The 20,356-nt window shown below is 47.0% G+C and overlaps 1 protein-coding gene across 3 annotated transcripts in view; it reads left to right on the top strand.

Annotated features, from left to right (window-relative positions):
• EXT2 (exostosin glycosyltransferase 2) overlaps positions 1 to 20,356 on the top strand; it is a 159,385-nt gene that overhangs the window by 88,732 nt on the left and 50,297 nt on the right. For all 3 annotated transcript variants that reach the window (XM_008270099.4, XM_070071335.1, XM_070071337.1), the window contains exon 9: positions 16,871 to 17,060. In XM_008270099.4, coding sequence (XP_008268321.1) covers positions 16,871 to 17,060 — 190 coding nt within the window. The remainder of the gene's footprint in view (positions 1 to 16,870; positions 17,061 to 20,356) is intronic.

Raw genomic sequence — 20,356 nt, 5'->3', positions numbered from 1 at the left:
ACCCCTGATGCTGACTTGCATGGGAGGCTTCTGCTGGGTTTCTTCAATGTCGAGTTCCTGTTTTTCCTTTTACTCTGTGTGTTGGGGCGAATGCTTTGAGACTCTGTAAACATCCGGTTACTCCCCAAACTCTACCGCCCTGGTTTTAGCATCCGCTGGTGCTTCTTGCATGAATCAGATGTTTCTGTGGTTGCCAAATGGTGATTTTCTAATTCCCACTCTGCTTTTAGAACGATTTTAATCAGCTTCGGAAAATTCTCACTTTCTCTTTGAATATTAACACATCTGTAATTCCTACTAATCTTCCCTCTTGGGATCCTATTAGATGTGCACTAAAGCTCTTTTCTTCACGGCCTAACCTCGGTCTTACAGTTTTGTTTTGTTTTTCGTCAGCTTTTCCGCATTTCGTCTGTCTGTGCTGCATGCTAGATAATTTTTTCATGTCTGTTTTCCTCAGCTGTGACTAATGTGTTTTTCACCCATCCATTGTGATTTAAATTTCAGTGGTTATTTGTATACATTCTGTTTGGTTATTTTTCAAATGCGTCTGTGTGGTTGTTTTCTAGTGTCTTTAAAAACGCTTTTTATTCTTTTATATCTTTAATCACTTGAGACACTTACTTTAAATTCTCTGATTATCCAGCTTTTAAAATTCCTTGTAAGGTCTGATCTTGTCATTTGTCTACTGTCAGTTGGTGTGCATTGTTTCCGTATGTTTTAAAATTTTGGAATGTGAGTTCATCGTCAGTGAGGTTTCCTGTGGAAATCTTTGCAAGGGGAAGGGGATACCAGGGTTCCCTAAAAACTTCACGGAAAATGTACACTGTCTTCAAATTCCATTTTCCCATGAACACTGCGACGTGTTGTCGGATGTGCAGCCGTGTGGCAGTGGGTGCCAGCACGTTCTGCAGTTTGCCAGCACTGTCAAGGTTGGAGGCAGTGAGGGGAGAATCCAGGAACAGTTTGTCCTCGTGGGTTCCAGGCTCCTCTGTGAGACTGACTCATGCCCCTTGTCGCAAGCACCTGTGCTTGTTTTCCATCCCAGATACTGCATGGATAAACAACAGCGTATCCATTTCAGTGTTGTTTGTTAGGGTGTTTCTAGTTTGTGTTTGTTGTGAATAATGCTACTGTGAACATTTTTGTTACCTATCAGCACTTAGAAGGGCACTTCAACAAGTTTTTGGAAAATGCCTATTATGAAAAAATTTTTTTAAATTTCAAAATAAACTTACTTTTTTTTTTACCTCCACATTCCATGAACTTTTTGACTTGCCCTTGTATTTTTCAGAGTTTGTGGTTTGCTTCTTCCAGGTGTTCCTAAGGAATCATAGAGGTAAATCCTTTAGAAAATCCGTTTCTCAGTGGGAGGTTTCCATGCTACACAGACAGTGTTCATTAAAACCCCAAGCTTGTGTGAGGGCCAGCCTGCTCTCCAGGGAGACTGCCCTCAGTCCCTCACCACCGGAAGCTCAGGTTGAGAATATAAACGGGTTTTGTTGCTTCTGTGTACTAGTGAATGAGATTTTTTGGTCAACCCTTTCACTGACTGCAGCCTTCGAGGGTTCTGGCTTTAGTGCAGGTCTCACTTCTAACTCGCTCACTTCCTGGGCTCCAAGCCAGTCTCCTTTTCCAGCAGGAGCATTAAAACCCCGTTAAGATACCCTTATCCCTTTATCAAAGTCCCTGGATTTGATGTCTGGCTCCAGCTCCTGATTGCAACTTCCTGCTAACACGGATCCTGGGAGGCAGTGGTGACGGCTCAAGTAGTTGGGTCCCTGCCGCCCATGTGGGAGACCTGGACTGAGTTCCCAGCCGCTGGCTTCTGACCGGACCAGCGCTGGCTGTTGTGGGCATCTGGGGAGTGAACCAGGGGACAAGCGCTCTCTGTTTCTCTCTTTCTGCCTCTCAAATAAAGTACAACACGCACAACCCAAAGTCTCAGTGTTGCCCAGCCCAGCAGCAACTGTGCCCTCCCCAGTTTGCCCCTGTGCGTTCAGCTCTCCTTTGCAGTTTGCTCTGTTTTTGAGAAACCCAGGACCTGTCTTTTCCTGTGACCCCCCCAGCTGTATATTTCAAAGCATTTTTGTCATGTTTTATCCTACATTTCTGTATATTTTTCAGCAAGAAGACTGCAAAGGAAGGCTTCATCTGTATTACCTTCCAAGAATTTGTTGAACTCTGGTCTGTTGTCTCCTTGCATATTGTCTCCTTCTGTGGGTTCATGCTTTTTTTTTCCAGGAAGAAGCAGAGCTAAAACAGAGTGGACAATGCATGTGCCTTGGTGGAGGTGCAGGGAAATGCAGAGTGAACATAGAGCTTGTTCTTTGCACTCTGGCTCAACATTGACGGTGGTGGTTCACGCTGTCAGCTAAAAACGACATAGAAGATTGGGTCACCACTGTGCTGGTGTGCTGAGCTTGGCGGCTGCTGCGTGCTGTAATGTAATCATTGCAGGGAGTTCCTGTTTCCCAGCTCCCTGAAGTCTTCCCCATAGATGGCTGCCTTCTCTGGTGCAGGCCCTGGCCAGAGAACAAGTATTCCAAGTGTGGGTTAGTCCCATGCAGCTGCAAGTTAGTTTACCTCTCATGAGAGGTGTACGCTAAGCCATCGTTAACATCTCTGGATCATAGAACAGCCTTGTTTGTTTGGATCAATTAAGTTACTAGTTTTTTGTTTTTTTTTTTTTTTTTTTTTTCATTGAAGCATTTCTTTTAACTGTTTTCAGCAAACTGACACGGTAGCAGAGCCAGGGTCATGATTGCCTGTTTGAATACCATGCTCTAAAAATAATCCAGGGCTTTTTGTGCTGTCAAACAGCTGAACCGTTATTTTTAATGTATCAAATTATAAACCAATAAAATCAATGGCGTGGTGTCTTTGCCAGTGTCTTAGGCAATCATACCATAGGATATATTTAGTAAAGTTTATTGCTTACAGACCGATATAACTCATGAATTATTAAAAGTATCAGCATATGGAGCCCTCTCTTTGCTCATTCCAAATTCTAATGGCTTGCGTCGAACCATTTCACTGGCTTCTGTCCATCCCACTGATGGAAGCCACAGCCAGATGAGAGCTCTTATAAACTGCTGGCTTCCTTTCCAGGCACCAGGAGGCTGAAATGTCAGCTTTTTCCTCCACTACCTGAAAAGCAATCAGTGGCCACCCTTCCTGCGCTTCATGACAGTAGCTTGGCTTTATAGAAGAAGGGTGGGCATTTAGCCAAATGTGAATTTCAATGCTGTATAAAGAAAAAGAAAACACAGTAGCTAAAACTCAGATATAATAGCAGGAATTTTCGAGAGGCATTTCGATGGGTTTAACCTCTGAGACTTTTGAGAGCTAACTGTAGCCCAGACGTTTCTGAAGGGCGAGTCTTACTCCCCTCTCTCCTATCCATGATTTGAGTGATTTGAGGTAATTTACGGAATCTCTTGGCCCTGGGTTTAGGGATAAGGAAAACATCAGGACAGAGGTGTGACAGTTAGTGACTGATTACTAATGGTTGAGTAAGGCCACTGAAAGGGACATTTTAGAATCAAGCCTGGCTTCAAGACCATTTATTCACTTGACCTTGTGCTGGTTCCTTACCTTTGAAGGTCATTCTCCTCCTCTGTGTGCAGTCTTGTTCATATGTATTCCACAGGATTACTGTGAAGAATTAATGCTGTGTGCTCTACAGGAGACATCCTGTAGGTGTTAGTCTCACAAAAGGCCAAGTGTTAATAGCTAGGCCGGTATGGCAGTTGGCCCTCAGTATCTGAAGGGGATTGGTTCAAGGACCTCCTCCAGATGTGCAAATCCATAGGTGCTCCCGTTTCTTAAATAAAATGGTGCATTATTTGCATATTACTTAGACAACTTCCCATGTACCTTAATTTATCTCTCGATAACTTATAGCACCAAATGCAATGTAAATGCTGTATAAAATGTTGTTATATGGTTATTGTTTAAGGAACAATGACAAGTAAAAAGTCTGCTCGTGTTCAGTACAATGTATGTGTTTTTTAATTTTAATTTTTTTTATTTAGTAAATATAAATTTCCAAAGTACAGTTTATGGACTACATTGGCTCCCCTCCCCCTTAATTTCCCTCCCACTCACACCCCTCCAATCTCCTGCTCCCTCTCCCATTCCATTCACATCAACATTCATTTTCAATTATCTTTATATACAGAAGATCGATTCAGTATATATTAAGTAAAGATTTCATCAGTTTGCACCCACACAGAAACACAAAGTGTAAAAATACTGTTTGCTAGTTATAGCATTACTTCACATTGGACAGCACATTAAGGACAGATCCCACATGAGAAGTAAGTACACAGTGACTCCTGTTGTTGACTTAACAATTTTACACTCTTGTTTATGGCGTCAGGAATCTCCCTAGGCTCTAGTCATGAGTTGCCAAGGCTATGGAAGCCTTTTGAGTTCACCGACTTCAATCTTATTCCGACAGGGTCATAGTCAAAGTGGAAATTCTCTCCTCCCTTCAGAGAAAGGTACCTCCTTCTTTGATGGCCCCATTCTTTCCACTGGGATCTCACTCGCAGAGATCTTTCATTTAGGTCTCCTTCTTCTTCTTCTTCTTCTTTTTTTTTTTTTTTTCCAGAGTGTCTTGGCTTTCCATGCCTAAAATACTCTCATGGGCTCTTCAGCCATATCCGAATGCCTTAAGGGCTGATTCTGAGGCCAGAGTGCTATTTAGGACATCTGCCATTCTTTGAATCTGCTGTGTATCCCGCTTCTCATGTTGGATAGTTCTCTCCCTTTTTGATTCTATCAGTTAGTATTAGCAGACACTAGTCTTGTTTGTGTGATCCCTTTGACTCTTAGACCTATCAGTGTGATCAAATGTGAACTGAAGTTGATCACTTGGACTAGTGAGATGTCATTGGTACATGCCACCTTGATGGGATTGTATTGGAATCCCCTGGCACGTTTCTAACTCCACCATTTGGGGCAAGTCCGATTGAGCATGTCCCAAATTGTACATCTCCTCCCTCTCTTATTTCTACTCTTATATTTAACAGGGATCACTTTTCAGTTAAAATTTAAACACCTAAGAATAATTGTGTGTTAATTACAGAGTTCAACCAATAGTGCTAGAACAAAAAAAAATACTAAAATGGATAAAGTATTACATTGTACATCAACAGTCAGGACAAGAGCTGATCAAGGAACTGTTTCTCATAGTATCCATTTCACTTCAATAGGTTTCTCCTTTGGTGCTCAGTTAGTTGTGCCGATCAGGGAGAACATATGATATTTGTCCCTTTGGGACTGGCTTAATTCACTCAGCATAATGTTTTCCAGATTCCTCCATCTTGTTGCAAATGACCGGGTTTCGTTGTTTTTGGCTGCTGTATAGTATTCTATAGAGTACATGTCCCATAATTTCTTTATCCAGTCTACTGTTGATGGGCATTTGGGTTGGTTCCAGGTCTTAGCTATTGTGAATTGAGCTGCAATAAACATTAATGTGCAGACAGGCTTTTTGTTTGCCAATTTCATTTCCTTTGGGTAAATTCCAAGGAGTGGTATGGCTGGGTTGTATGACAATGTATGTTTTTGAATATGTTTGATCTGCAACTGGTTAGATGTGCAGATGCAGAAGCTGCAGTTACAAAGGGCTGACCACATCATGCCTTTTCTTTTTTTCTTTTTTTCTTTGAAAGAGTTACAAACAGAGGTAGAGACAGAGGGAGAGGTCTCCCATCTGCTGGTTCACTCCCCAGATGGCCTCAACGGCCAGAGCTGTGCCGATCCGAAGCCAGGATCCAGGACCTTCTTCCGGGTCTCCCACGTGGGTGCAGGGGCCCAAGCACTTGGGCCATCCTCCACTGCTTTCCCAGGTTACAGCAGAGAGCTGTATTGGAAGTGGAGCAGCCGGGACTAGAACCAGCACTCATATGGGATGCTAGCGCTTCAGGCCAGGGCTTTAACCCGCTGCACCACAGCACCAGCCTCCATATAATGCCTTTTCATGCACACATTTTAGAATTGGCTGGAACTCTGGAGAGGAAAATTGAGATTTATAGGAGAGCGTTCTTTGTACACAGGTAGACCCTGTGATGTGCTTTCTCTTGCCTAACCATTGCAGCCCCAAGAGTGGCATTCTGTTTGCTCCATTCTTAGAGTAGAAGGAAGTGAGATGTGTTCAAGAACCACCTCCCTGTCACCTTGTTTTTTAAATGAGGAAATGGAGGTTGAGAGACGTATAATGACCTCTAATGCGGGGATTCCCTTTCCCTCATTCCATCTATTGTTACCTGTAGCCAAATTGTCATGATTTGTTTCCTCTCACACCCAGACTTGGAGCCCCAGTCAACTAGAGAGCACGTGGCGTATAATGAAGTTGACAGTGTGAACATGAGTCTAGGAGGACTTCCTGGATGGGGGGCCAGGGGTGGAGGTGTTGTGGTACAGTAGGTTAAGCCACAGCTTATGATACCCACATCCCATATCAGAGAGTGCCTGGTCCAAGTCCTAGGCTTCCAGCTAATGTGGTTGGGAGGCAGCAGATGAAGGCTCAAGTACTTGAGTCCCTGCCACCCACATAGATGGAACTCCAGCTTCTGGCTTTGGCCTGGCCCAGCCCTGGCTCCTGCAGGCATTGAGAGAATCAAATAGCAGGTACTAAATTCTCTCTCTCACTCTTTCTCACTTTCTCTATCACTGTTCCTTTCAAACAAATAAATAAATCTTTCTTTTTAAAGCAAGACTTCTGGGGTAACGTTTGGCCTAGCAGTAAGAGGCAGGTTAAGATGCCTTTGTCCCATATTGGAGTGTCAGAGTTTGATTTCTGGCTCCCAATTCCAGCTCCCTACCAATGCAGACCCTGGGAGGCAGCAGGTAATGACTCAAGGAATTGGGTTCCTCCCTGCCATCTATATGGGAGATTTGGATCAAGTTGTGGCTCTCAGCTACAGCTCTGGGCAAACCCTGGCCATTGTAGGCACTTGGGGAGTAAACCAGCAGATAGGAGCTCTCTGTGTCCATCTCTCTTTGTCTCTCTCTCTTTCTCTGCCTCTCAAAAACATAGACTTCTTTCCCTGGCTTTGTGATGAATTAGGTATGCTAAGTGACCTTCCCAACTGAACATCTACAATACTCACTGGATGTTACAAAGCCTGATACTGAGCTGTCATGAAAGCACAATATTTGTTGACTCGCAAACAAAGTGAAACTTAGGTGTCGTGGGAGGTGAGTGGCAGCCACAGCCATGCAGATTTGTGCAGGGCTGAAAGATCCAGGGCTTCACCCTGATGAGTGAGTGTGGTAGGGGATGGAAGTGGGATTTAAAGCCTGTGTGTCGTCCACACTGGGAGTGTCACAGAGCCTTAGAGGTCACTTTTGTGTCTTCAGTGAACGGATGAAGGAGTAGTAAACCTGTCTGACTGTCGTGCTAACCAGGGCAAGCGCAAGCCACCCCCATATTCATACTACCAGTATGGAGTACAAATAAACCTCAAGAGGGGAATTAATTGAAAGTGGCTCTGAGTTGATAGGAACCAGCAGAAGTAGGCACAAATCCTGTCTTGAGGAATGTATCTTCAAGCTGGTTCTGAAATAATTCTTGCAAATTAAATGCCTAAAGAAAACGAGCAACTCATAGTCAAAAACTATAGACCTATGAAGAAATAAGGCAGTATCATGAGGGAGAGCCCAAAGAAACATACCTGCACAGACTTCCAACTCTGAGATTAGATTGGAGCGTGAGTTTCAAAGAGACTATTCAGAACATGGCTGCAGGAGACAGAGATGAGAAACAGAAAAGAGAAGTGGAGCAATGTGAGGAACCAAGAGACAAGGTGTAACATATGCCTAATCAGAGATCCAGAAGGAGAAGAGAGGGAGAGTGGAGAGAGGCCCTTGGGAAAGGATAATAGCTGAGCTATTGAATGACAGCAGCCTTCCCACCCTCCACGACCCCCCACAAGAAGACTGGCAAACCACAGGCAGGGCAAATAACAATAAATCTGCAGCAAGGCAGTCAGGATGGAACCAGGGTACACCAACGGAGAGGAGAGGATCTCAGAAGCATGCAGGGGGAGGCAGAGACTGGCCTGGAATGTTGGGCCTGGTGCTGTGACCCCACCCTGGTCTCTATGTCCCAGTTTCTTCAGGTATCAGAGTCACAGAACCCATGGCTTCCGTGTGTCCACTTGTGGTCAGATGCGTCCCAACTCTTCCTTATGGAAAACGCCTTTATGCACAAATTCCTGTAAATAGGTTGTAGGAGTTCTGAATTAATAATGTACTCTCTAGCTCAGTTGAGTCTGAAGCCCTAAGAGGATTTCTGGCCTTTGATTTTCTTCGTCTTCCATGTCACTCCATGTATCAGCAGTGAGATGTGGCCTTCGGTGCTATTCTTGCTTTTCTGGGCCATCAGTTATGATGTGAGAGTGAACTAAATGAAAGACATGCCGTAAACACGTAGACTTCACCCTTGTCCTCACACCTTCTCTCTTGAACTGAGAGATCCTACTTGAGGACATGGTTAGGTCTGTAAGTCTCCAGCTTCCCTACTCAGCACAGGCCTGGGAGGGGGCTGTGCTGTGACTAGCTAGGGCTGTAGAGGTTTAATGGTTAAGGCAACATGGGCTGCATTACTGATTGCCCCTTTCAAATCTCCCAGTAACCATTAACATAAATATCATCTCACCATTTTGGACAAGGGACACCACCCTTATGCACGTTAGTAATACGATGCTAATGCTTAACCCCTTCCTTGTTTTGTGTGCCTCAGGGGCCTTGGCTTGTACCCACCAGTGGGGAGTCTCTTTGAGCCTAGAGGAGAAATGAAAGGGTTAACTCCTTTTGGTTTTGCCCTTTGACCACTTCAGGATGAGAGGCATGATGAAATACTTTTCAAAGTCTTCAGTGGAAACACATCATGCATAATTGGAGCAAAAAAGAATAAATCAAAGCTTTTTTTCCCCTTTTAGTCTGGTAATTCATAATTGAAACCACATTGAGGTAAGGGTTGATAACTTCAAAACAACCAAGAAAACTGGCCTTTCTATCAAGGTAGGACTAGGTAAGGCTAGCCATTACCACGGCCTCAAAAGCTTCTGTGTTACAGGCCTGTCCCCTCTTCCTTTCTTCTCTGACTTCTCACTTTTCTGCCCAGGCAAAATGCCTCTATTTAAATCAAGTATGCATTGGCTCAGATGTCTGCTGAAGTCTCCTGTTTTCACATGAAGCTGTACATAGTGACATAAAACATCTCTGACATGGTGACGCTAATTAAATTTTGAATCGTCATGCTTTGCAGCCTGATCTGTCTTGTGCTGGACTTTGGTTAAGGTTGAAAGAGTCCTTGGGATGGCAGTGCAGTGTGGTTTTCCTCGCTTGTGATTGTACCGTCCCCAAGCCGCTGAGCAAGAACACTGCAGAACGGCAGGCACAGGCCACGGGTTTCTGTTTTCTGCATGGTGGCCTCGGCTGCAATGGTGTGGGTTAGGCTCATCGTATAGGGCTTCTGGCCTTGCAACCAACAGAGAGCAAAACAGCATTGCAGGAAGGGCCTGACAACTTCCTGTGCTTAGGGTACAACTAGTTGCTTGGGTCTGAATCTCTTTCTTGAGGGAGAAAGCCCATTGAACTGGTCATTGATTGTAAGCCCCATCTACCAAGACCTTGCTTTCTCTGAGTCCTGAAACCTGAGCCCCACAGCTCCCGCTCACTAGTTTGTCTGCTCACTGCCGGCTCAGGCACCCACCGGTCTCTCCAGACTAAACGACAGGAAAGAACTTTGCCTACAGCGGGCTTGCGACCGGGCACGCAGCATGGAGTGCTTGTGTGTGACTGCATTTGCACCATGGGAACTTCTGACTGGAACGTCTGTGATGAGTATTTGTTGAGAGAGAGGGAAGGGTGGACATGAAATGAACAAGGCATTTTGGCCAGAGGCCAGTTCTTTGTCAAAATAGGATACCCTTTTGGTATCTCCCCCATGCGTGAGTGGGCAGCTTCCCTGGTAGATTTGAAAACTGCGTTGATCGCCCAGGTTCGTGCAGCTGGCACTCAGGGGCGTTCCCTCTTCTTCAGGTCCCTGTGGCTCAGTGCCTGGCTCCGGACCCTCTCTGGCTCTAATGGAGAGTTCCTTGGGCAGCAGAGTTAATTGCCAGCATTGTTTGCCTTTTCCCTGGCAGAAGCCAGAGCCTTGAGTAAATTATGGAGGTTTAAATTCGCTTGATTTCCTGCAGAAAGTGGGGGTCAAGAGGTCCCAGACTGTAGACACTCTCTTTGGTCAACCAGCAGGGGGTCAGTTCTTAAAGGTATTTCAGAGGTGACTAAATGCCATTTTTGAAATATCCCCATCCAGTAAGTTTTTCCCTCTGGGAGTTAGTGTGTTGACCTTAACCCCAGTGTGGTGAAGTGTCCATGCGAAGCTCCACTCCCCAGTTAAGGCTGCCAGCCTGCATGCTGTCACTGAGCTCCCAGGCGAATGGGATCGTGGCTGAGGCGGGGAAACACAGTTGGCACGGATGCCTCCCTGCAGATCACTGTTTCCGACCTCTACAAGGAAACTTGAAGGTAGCAGCACTGGTTTGTCAGCAGGTCGATAAAGTTGCACAAGAAACAACCAAAACCACCAAATGTGCAACTTAGCATTTCTGTCACTCCAGGCTTCTCCCCATGTGGCTTCAGCCTGCCTATCTCTGACTTCCTCCCATTTCTGTTCTCTTTCCCTCCTCCTCGCAGCACACTGTTACCACATCTTCACATTCGCTTAGTTTGTCCACTGGCCGTGTGCGTGTATATACACAACACACACACACACATATTTATGTGACACAGATGGGCTGAGAGAAAGAGCTCCCACCCTCTGCTTCACTCCTCAGACACCCACCATGGCTGCTGCTGGGCTGCGCCAAAGCTGGGAGCCAGGAACTCAGTCCATGTCTCCCACATTGGTGGCAGAAACCCAGTCACCTGAGCCATTGCTGCTGCCTCCCGGTACCTGCATTGTCTGAGAGCTGGAGTCGGGAGCTGGAGCAGGGCCTCAGATGGTATTCTTTTTTTTTTTTTTTTTTAAAGGCAGAGTGGACAGTGAGAGAGAGAGAGAGAGAGCAAGGTCTTCCTTTGCTGTTGGTTCACCCTTCAATGGCCGCTGCGGCCGGCACGCTGATCCGAAGGCAGGAGCCAGGTACTTATCCTGGTCTCCCATGGGGTGCAGGGCCCAAGCACTTGGGCCATCCTCCACTGCACTCCCTGGCTGCCGCAGAGAGCTGGCCTGGAAGAGGGGCAACCGGGACAGAATCCGGTGCCCCGACTGGGACTAGAACCCGGTGTGCCAGCGCCGCAAGGCGGAGGATTAGCCTAGTGAGCCGCGGCGCCAGCCCAGATGGTATTCTGATGCCAGATGCTGGTGCCTTTACTGGCATCTCAGTTGCTGGCCAGCGTCTGCCCCCTCTCTCCACTAGACTTTTTCTGACCGTCCTTCTCCGTCTCACCCCTGGAATTCACTCACGTGTCTCCTCCTCAACTCCTCCAGGTAGACAGAGGTGATTGTGCACATCTCCGGCTTCACTTCATTCCTTAATACCTTGTGTTATCGCTTTTTACTTGGCCTTATAATTCATCTTCATACCTATCTCTTTCCCACCAGATTACAAGTCTTTTTGAGAGGAAGGAATGTGTTCATCTCTGTCTTTAACACTTTTCCAGGCTTATGGATATTTCCATGAAATGTTGGCTAAATGAGAACCAGAAATAATACTAGCAGGAATGACTGCTGAATCCCTAACACCAGTGTTTTAGAGGTAAGAAGAATACAAGTTGGGAAGAGCTATTTGTCTTTGACCATCATTCACGGAGCTCTGTGTTGGGCCATCTGTTAAGTGTTAGTGCACAGAATCTCATCTTAATGGTCATTACCCTGGAGGATAGGCACTGTCACATCCCCATGGCACAGATGAAGACTCTGTCGCTGGTGGACATGACTTTATGCATCACGAAACCAGGAAATGGAAGACCCACATGCAAGTCCTCTTAAATATCCTGACAGAATCCCACACTCGTTCAGAGTCCTTCGAGTGGTGGGACTCGTGTAACTTGGAAACTGAAATGAGCTGGAAATCACTTTGCAACTCACATCACTCATGTGAGTGTGCTTGGCCTGTTCACAGCCACACATCCTGAGGACGGACAGAGTGTGACCCACATCCTGTGCGTGGGGCTTGTGCAGTTTTTTTGTGTTGTATGTGTGTGTTTTGTGTGTGTGTGTGTGTGTGTGTGTTTGCCAGCTTTTTTGGATTCACACCAGGCCCTGTGCTAGGTGCTGGGTGTTAGTGGCCCGTGCTGTTTCGGAGCTTCTGGGACAGCTGATGCAGTGTGTTTAGGAAGAAGAAGTAGAGGTGGAGAGCCAGGTAAACCAGGAACTAAACACCTGACAGGGTAAAGGAAAGGAAGGGGGATTTACGTAGAATTCCCCGGCTGGAAGAGGCCTCAGGATTGCTAGGATACCGCCGCCTCCCCAGCCCAGGCTTGGGCCTTGCAGAAAATGCAACCCAGAGAAATGGATCCTTACACAGGGCCAGCCATTTACCAAATGCTCCTGCCTGCCAGGTACCATCTGAGCATCACCTCATGTGCATTGAGTACTGCTACCTGGAGAGGCAGAGGCGGCTCAGGATGTCATAGATGGAGAAGCTGGGTGGCACGAGAGGTGCTTGGCCCCGGTGACCCCGCTGGGAAGCGAAACAACCTGGATTCAGATTGAGGACTCGTGATTCCCATACTGACCCCAGATGCGCTGACTCACTTTTGAAGCCCTCTGTCTCCATCCCGGCGGCGTGTCTCACAGCAAGAATGGTGCCTGTCTCGCAATGACTTATCTGCCCAGTAGCCGGGACGCCGCCTCCTGCGTTCACCGCAGCTTCTGTATTTTATGGGAAAGTGTTGGCCGGACTTCAGGCCTCACTGGGCTCCTTTATGTGCTCCGTCTCCCCCACAGGCTGCCGTCTCCACTTCTCCAGTTTCCAGGCCCTGTTTGGGATGCAAGTGGGTAGTGTGGAAAAACTGAACACCAGGAGGAGTGACTGTCCACTTCCCAGCCAGCGATCCCCTCCTGCTGGCCCCCTTCCCTAACCATCCCCTTCCCAAGTGGAGCTGGCGCAGGAGATGACACCAGATCTGCTGTCTTGCTAGGGACTCTGGCTCCTTTTCCCGGGCAGTGCCTTGAAACCAGAGCCAGGCTGCCTTTCAGGAGGTGCCTCAGTTACATTCCAGGGCATTCATTTTCTGTAACCAAGCTTTGCATCTCTCGGGGAATTTTCCTCTGCTCTTCATGTCATAAAGACATTTAAGTGTGTTGGCCTTCTCCCCCTTTCTCCCAAAGAACAGACCTCATTTTGTTGGAGTTTTAATAGTTTTTCCTTCTGTGTTAGCAGTGTATTTACCTTTGTAAATTTATGTGCACACTTAGTGTTATGTATTTGGGTGTTTTTATTGCATGTTTTCTCTGAAGTCGTGGTGTTAGGGTGGGTTCTTGCCTGTTGACCCAGGTTCAATCACAAGGACCAAGAACTTGCAGGACTTTGGTCTTGGGTAAGAGCTGGAAGAAGCAACCTTTGGAGTCACTCGGGACTCCATCTGAGTGTCCTTGCAGGAGAGCTCATGGAAACTCTGTCCCACTTCCATCTCTTCCAGGTTATGTAGCCTTGGACATCGTTAGCTGTGTCTGACACTCCAGTTGGTCATCTGTGAAGTGAGAACCAGGGACCACATCTGTCTCGAGGGTTGTGTGACTCAGGGTGAGGGCATACATGTGTAGCACCACGCGTGCACTTAGTGCATCTCAGCGTTTCACACGAGATGATCGCGCATGGGGAGATCCTGCACACTTCTCTTAAGAATTCTTTCTTGTTTCTTTTCCATTTACACTGATCTTTCTTAAGAGAACATGGAAGGTATTGTGCCAAGAGGAGTAGGCCAGTGGCCTGGGGCTGGGGATGGAAGATAGACCATGAACCATGCCTTGGGATTCGTTGTGACTTAAGCATAGGGCTACCTACTGATTTCATGAAAGTCAGCAAGAGGTGAAGAATAAGGTTTGGAGTAGGCAACTTAAAAGAGTTGCTGAATCTGTAATCAGATGCTAGGGTACAAATGCTAAAATCCAGACACCTTCCTAGGACTACAGCTCCATGTCCGCCGGTGATGTCATGGAAACACAGGGTCAGCCCTGAGAAGATAACCTTTGCTATTGTGTCTCTCTGTTGTGAAATCTAATTACGGCATGTTGTGGACATTTTGGCTTTAATATCCTGATTACATTAGGGCTGCAGGCATCCCACTCGGCCTCCTTGAGTTCCCAGCCCATGTGTACCCCATGTGTTTGTGTACATTTCCTACCCCGCGCTGGTCCATCTGGCGAGCAGCTGTTGTCATACACATGGTGATGGGTGTCCATCAGTGATATGGATGGGATGGACCTAGGACCCCGGGAATCCCAGAGAGGAAGGCAGCCAGAATGGCGCTTGGGATGTTTTGTACGGATCCACTTGCTGGTGGAGATGGAGTTCAGTTCTAGGCCTTCCACAGGATAACTTATGGGTGTGAATGCAATTCATGTCACTGAATTATACTCTTAAAATTATTAAAATTACAAATGTCAAACTGTATGTACTTTACCACAATTTTTAAAAATTAACAATTAAAATACCAGAACTCTCACATACTTGAAATGGGTAGATTTTATGGCTTATGAATTATATCCCAATAAAGCTGTTAAAAATGTAAGCACATTTTAATGATCTTTTCCTATTTATTATCAGTTCAAAAATAGTTTTGCTAACATTGCTGTATGTGAATGATTTAGTGCTCTTAAATACTTTAATGGTAAGAGATTGAATTATTTTCATTTTACAAAAAAAAAAAAACCAACATACAGAGAACTTTTTAGAATTTTGTAGTGAACTCACATGTCCATCATCAAAAAACTCAGGTTGTGAGAATTTCCCTCTTTATTTCTCTGGTTCAAAAGTCTTGTGGCTTGATATGGTAGTAACAGTAGTTTTGTATCCTCGTTCATTTTGGTTTTTTGTATTCGTCTTTTTCCTTTTTTTCACTTCACTCTGCTGGCTACTTTTTGGCCCCTCACATTCTTTGAAATTTTGTACCTTTTGGATCTTCTGTGTTGAGAACTTGTTTAATTTCCTGGATAGTTTTTTTCCCCCCATATTCTGTGTTTTCTTTTCCTGGAACCTCCTATTAAATGGATGTTGGACCTTCTGGGTTTTCTCATCTTTTCTGTTCATCTCTGTTTTTTATTCAAGACTGGAATATTGGCCGGCGCCGTGGCTCACTAGGCTAATCCTCCGCCTTACGGCGCCGGCACACCGGGTTCTAGTCCCGGTCAGGGCGCCGGATTCTGTCCCGGTTGCTCCTCTTCCAGGCCAGCTCTCTGCTGTGGCCCGGGAGTGCAGTGGAGGATGGCCCAAGTGCTTGGGCCCTGCACCCCATGGGAGACCAGGAGAAGTACCTGGCTCCTGCCATCGGATCAGCGCGGTGCGCCGGCCACAGCGTGCCAGCCGCAGTGGCCATTGGAGGGTAAACCAACGGCAAAGGAAGACCTTTCTCTCTCTCTCTCACTGTCCACTCTGCCTGTCAAAAAATTTAAAAAAAAAAAAAAAAAGAAAAGAAAAAGAAAAAAAAAAGACTGGAATATTTAATCTTTTTTGTCCTTCGATTCTGCTCTTTAGAAAAATTATTATTTTTCTTAGAAAAAAATTTAGACTATCATGTTTTTTAATATCCAAGATTTCTTTCTGTGCCTTGATAGATCTTTTTAAATAACAATAGTGATTTATTCCTGTTTCATGGGTGGGAACCCTAGATCCCCGAGGATACAATCTGTCGGTGGAGTTTTAATTCCTTAGGGCTCCTTTTGTGTCTGCTTCCCCTGAGCTCCTCCCTTTGTTCCTCTGCTTTCTGTAGTTCATGCTGAAGATGCTCTTGAAATGTGTGTGATTCTAGAGTCTGTTCCTGATTAGGAGGGCACTCGAAAAACCAGTCAGAGGCTCTCTGTGTGAGGCTGTGTGTTGCACCGGGCCGGCTTCCCCCGTAAGCAGAGGGGGTGCCAGGCTAACCTGGTGGCCGCCAGCATTTGGGGAACAGAACGTGGAGGCGCGCCGCGGGGCATTTGGAATGTAGATTCTAACCTGCCTTTTCCTCCCGAGCGTGCCTGGGCGTCCCTGTCCAGAGCCCCACTTTCTGCAGAGAACAGACCTCCCTTCTGCAGCTGTGCGCAGGGAGTACGGGCCGGCCGGCCGTGTTCCGGCTGAGCCGGCTGGAAGCAGGGTGTGTGACGCTGGGTCTGTAACTGCTCCTGGCTAGACTGTTCACCTGTCTTCCTATTGTTAAACCTGTTCCTCCCCTTTCCTTTCAAGCTGCCTGGTGAGTTTAACTCTGGGGCTTTTGTGGGGTCCCCAGGTTAAATGTTTGCCTTCCCGGCTGCACTCCTGGTGGGCACGGAGGTCTCCCTCTCACATCCCTGATCTGCCGCCCCTTCTGCTTCAGGAAGATGTGAGTGTCCCCTGTCAGCAGCTGCCTCCGCTCTCATCGCTTGGTCCTTACAGATCTGTGTTCTTTTACATTCCACAGCCACCATTTGAGCGGGTTTGGGGAGGGGATGGACAAAAACCCTCTGCTCCCTTTTCAGTGGTATCAGAGCCAGAGTGAACGAAAGGAAGTCCCTGCAAACAGGACCGGAGGACTTTGGATGGTTGCCCGGCTCTTAGATCGGTCATGGTGAAGGCCACCAGATCCGCGCAGTGCAGGCTGGCGGATGATGCCAGATCAGCCCCGTCGTTCCAGCTCCTTCTCTGACCCCCGCTGCTCTGTCCTCTTGCAGAAATGGAGCAGCGTGAGCAACCCGCTCTTCCTCCCGCTGATCCCGCCGCAGTCACAGGGCTTCACGGCCATCGTCCTCACCTACGACCGAGTGGAGAGCCTCTTCCGGGTCATCACGGAAGTGTCCAAGGTGCCGAGTCTCTCCAAGCTGCTGGTTGTCTGGAATAATCAGAATAAAAACCCTCCAGAAGGTAAGGAGTGTGCGCAGTGCTGTGCTCCGGAGACGCCTGCTTGGGCGTCCGTGCACTCTCAGCTGGTTTGATTTTGGATGGCCAAATTATTTGCATCCTTTGTTTTGAATGAATTTTCCTGTTTTGTCAACAACAATATTCTTTCTGAGGCAGCATGACCCCGACTTTCTCCGTCATCTCATTCCTGTTCTGGGGTGGCCCGTGGAACTCCCGGGCCTGGCATACTCTGTAGCCGCAAGTGTTTGAGGGCCTGGGGATCAGTAGGATCAAAGGCTGTCAGCCTTGGGAAAACAGATCTCAGCTGATTTGTTTACATGAAAACTCAGTTTAAAAGGCATTCATTTTCTCCTTCCTTATCTCTGCTCTGATACTGTGCTCTCCTCCCCCCCCCCCCCCAAAAAAAAAATGGATGGCCTCCTTCTCTTTGAGAAAGGCAGCAACAAAACATGCCCTGCGCAGGCTCTCAGTCAGGCCTTACAGGAGCTCTCCCTAGAAGCCCCATGGTTCATCCTGAATCACTGTCTGTCTTGCCTTGGCCACCCCTGTAATCGGCCGCCTGGCAGCCAGGGTTGAGAACTGTTTGATTAATTGGATTTGTTTTTAATTCAGGACGCATAGAGTATGTTCCACCTGCATTTAGTTTCTCATTCAGTCTGTCTATTACTGATCCTAATCCCAGGGACTTCAAAGCTCCTGCCATTTATAGCCTATTAAAGCCAGGAAGTTTCTGATGGATTAGAGTGAGGAATGAGTTTGAAGTTTGTAATGTGCACCACTGTCACCGATAAGGCCTGGTTTATTGCCTGACAGTAGTATCTGCGCTTTTTATGGCTTGCCCCCTTTTCGTTGGTTATGCTGATGGAGGGATAGGCAGCCAGCCCCAGAATACCTTGGTAGATCCATAGTCAAGGCTGGAAGTCAGAAATTTGCCTCAAGAAAATCTTTTAGTTCCTCCTACTAAATTTGAAAAGTTGTACTCAGTGGGATTTTGTTTTCTGAAAGAACCATGTACTTTTCCTTTTGGATTTAGGGAACTATAGTTTGAACAGATAAACTATTTCTTTTTTTTTTTAAGGTTTATTTATTTATTTGAAAGTCATAGTTACACAGAGAGAGAAGGAGAGGCAGAAATAGAGACAGAGATCTTCCATCTGCTGGTTCACTCCCCAGATGGCCACAACAGCCAGAGCTGCGCCGATCAGAAGCCAGGAGCCACAAGTTTCTTCCAGGTCTCACACATGGGTAGAGGGGCCCAAGGACTTGGGCCATCTTCTACTGCTTTCCGAGGCCACAGAAGAGCGCTGGATCGGAAGTGGAGCAGCCAGGACTCAAACCAGTGCCCATATGGGATGCTGGCACTGCAGGCGGCGGCTTTACCCGCTAAGCCACAGCCCCAAAATAACTCTTTTAAATGAAGGTCCTACACCATGCCCTGAGGCATAATTGCTGCTCTTTTCTCTTTTTAAGGAAAAGAGGCAGAAGCGAGAGATGTCGGCAGCACCTGGGAAGGGAGGAAGAGAGTAGCAAAGGAGGGAAAAGGTTGATGGAGGAGATTCTGAGGGCGATGTGGGCGGGAACCTGGAGAAAGCCTCTCTGCCCGTTGGCTTGGCCTCATCAGCGCTGGTCACTTTGCCCCAGAGAGAAGAGAGCTGGATGGTATTTATAAAAACTGGGTCGTGCTCCAGAAGGCAGGCGTGGGCCTCTCCTCCGACGGGCAAAGGCAGCTCCCGGCCTGCTGCGTCCACACTTGTGCCTGTGTTCCTGCATGCGGTGGCCACCGGCCAGAATGAAGTCCTGCCCTCGCAGACAGAGTTTGCAAATTCTGGGGCTAAATGCAAAAGGGGCTTCGCCTTATCAGCCCCAGGCAGCCACTAGGGCCGGGGATGAGCTACTTACCTGATTTGGGTCCCTGCTGGCGGGCAGGTATCATTGCAGACTGCGAGAAAGGAGATTTTCCCTCTGCCTTGCTCTTTCTAAAGGCAGCAGTGCAAGCCCAGGCTTGGGAGTAGGGTGTTCAGTTTTAATTTTTGGTAGAGCCTGCTAAAATGTAGTGGTTACTTTTATGATCAAGATTTTAGTTTATTTTTAAAATCTGTTGGCTCTAGGGAGGAAAGAGAGCCCTTCGCTGATGAGGTCCTAATGTTGACACGTGTCACAACTGCCCGGCTGGTGTTTAAGTCAGAGCTCCCGACTCTGGCAGTGTGGTTGTTTGGGGATCACGTGAAGCGTGCTTAATCTTCTGCGGGGTGTTTGTTCAGTTGGTAATTGGGGCTGTCAGCTCCGGTCCCCACACCAGCAGAGGCATCTGATTTTTTGTGTATAGCATTAGTCACATACATATTTAAAAAAAAAAAAAAAAAGTAAGTCCAGGGCTTTGAAATATTAGAGGCGCAAAAATGATGTTTTTCACTTTCTCTACATTTACTAAAATAAATATTGTGGTTAACGTGTCTGCTGCTCGGAGGATTATGTAGGCAGAAACCTCCCCACTCCCACTTTTTTTTTTTTTTTTTTTTAATCTCCAACCTAACCAAATGCTTTTTCTTTTGGTTACAGTTAAGTCTAAATTGCCGGGTTTGAAATTTAAGTAAATACTTAAGAGTAGGCCATAGAAATTTCCAGGGCGCTTTCGTCATGTCGGTCTCAGGCTCTGGCGGAAGAAAAGGCGGGCCGCTGCCCTCCCCTCCCGACTCTGCGCTTTCCACGCTGGGTGCGTCCAGAGTTATTTGGCTTGGCCCCAGTAACTTGGAGCCGTTGCTCTGTGCAGTGCAGGTAGTTGTAACTCAGCTCCCTGAGTTGACCCCAGGAGCAACCCCTCCACACAGGCTTCAAGCTGTGTTCCGCTCGTCCTTAGCAGGCAGAGTGGGGATGGGCAGGCGTGATGGATGGGCCTCGCAACCAGAGGTAGAAGCAGCCGCCGCCTTTCTTTCCAGCTGAATTCTGGGACTGTGGGGAGTGAAGGTCCTGGGCACCAGCCATGCCCTGAGCAAGTCAGGCATTGGTGACGTGCTCTCTGGTTTGTTTGGACGTGGTCTGGTCATTTCCTTGGTGGCTGGGTGCGGCAGTGATTGGCAGGGCGGGCTTGTGGCGTCTTCGGTCACCTTGAGCATTTTCTAGTACCTGTGCCAAGTCGTGGAGAAATTCCCTTTGCTCACATTTCACTTGGCACCCAGCACGGGAGAGAAAAACGTTAATCAATGTATTTGTTTACAAATCCTCAGTACAAAGAGTTCCTTTAGTTCTGTGAGCAGGACTAAAGCTCATACTGTGACATTTTCATGTCACCTAGCTCAGCT

Source organism: Oryctolagus cuniculus, chromosome 1, assembly GCF_964237555.1.
Source record: "Oryctolagus cuniculus chromosome 1, mOryCun1.1, whole genome shotgun sequence".
Taxonomy (NCBI): domain Eukaryota; kingdom Metazoa; phylum Chordata; class Mammalia; order Lagomorpha; family Leporidae; genus Oryctolagus; species Oryctolagus cuniculus.
The sequence above is the reverse complement of the archived record's forward strand: the minus strand, read 5'-3'. Positions and strand labels throughout refer to the sequence as shown.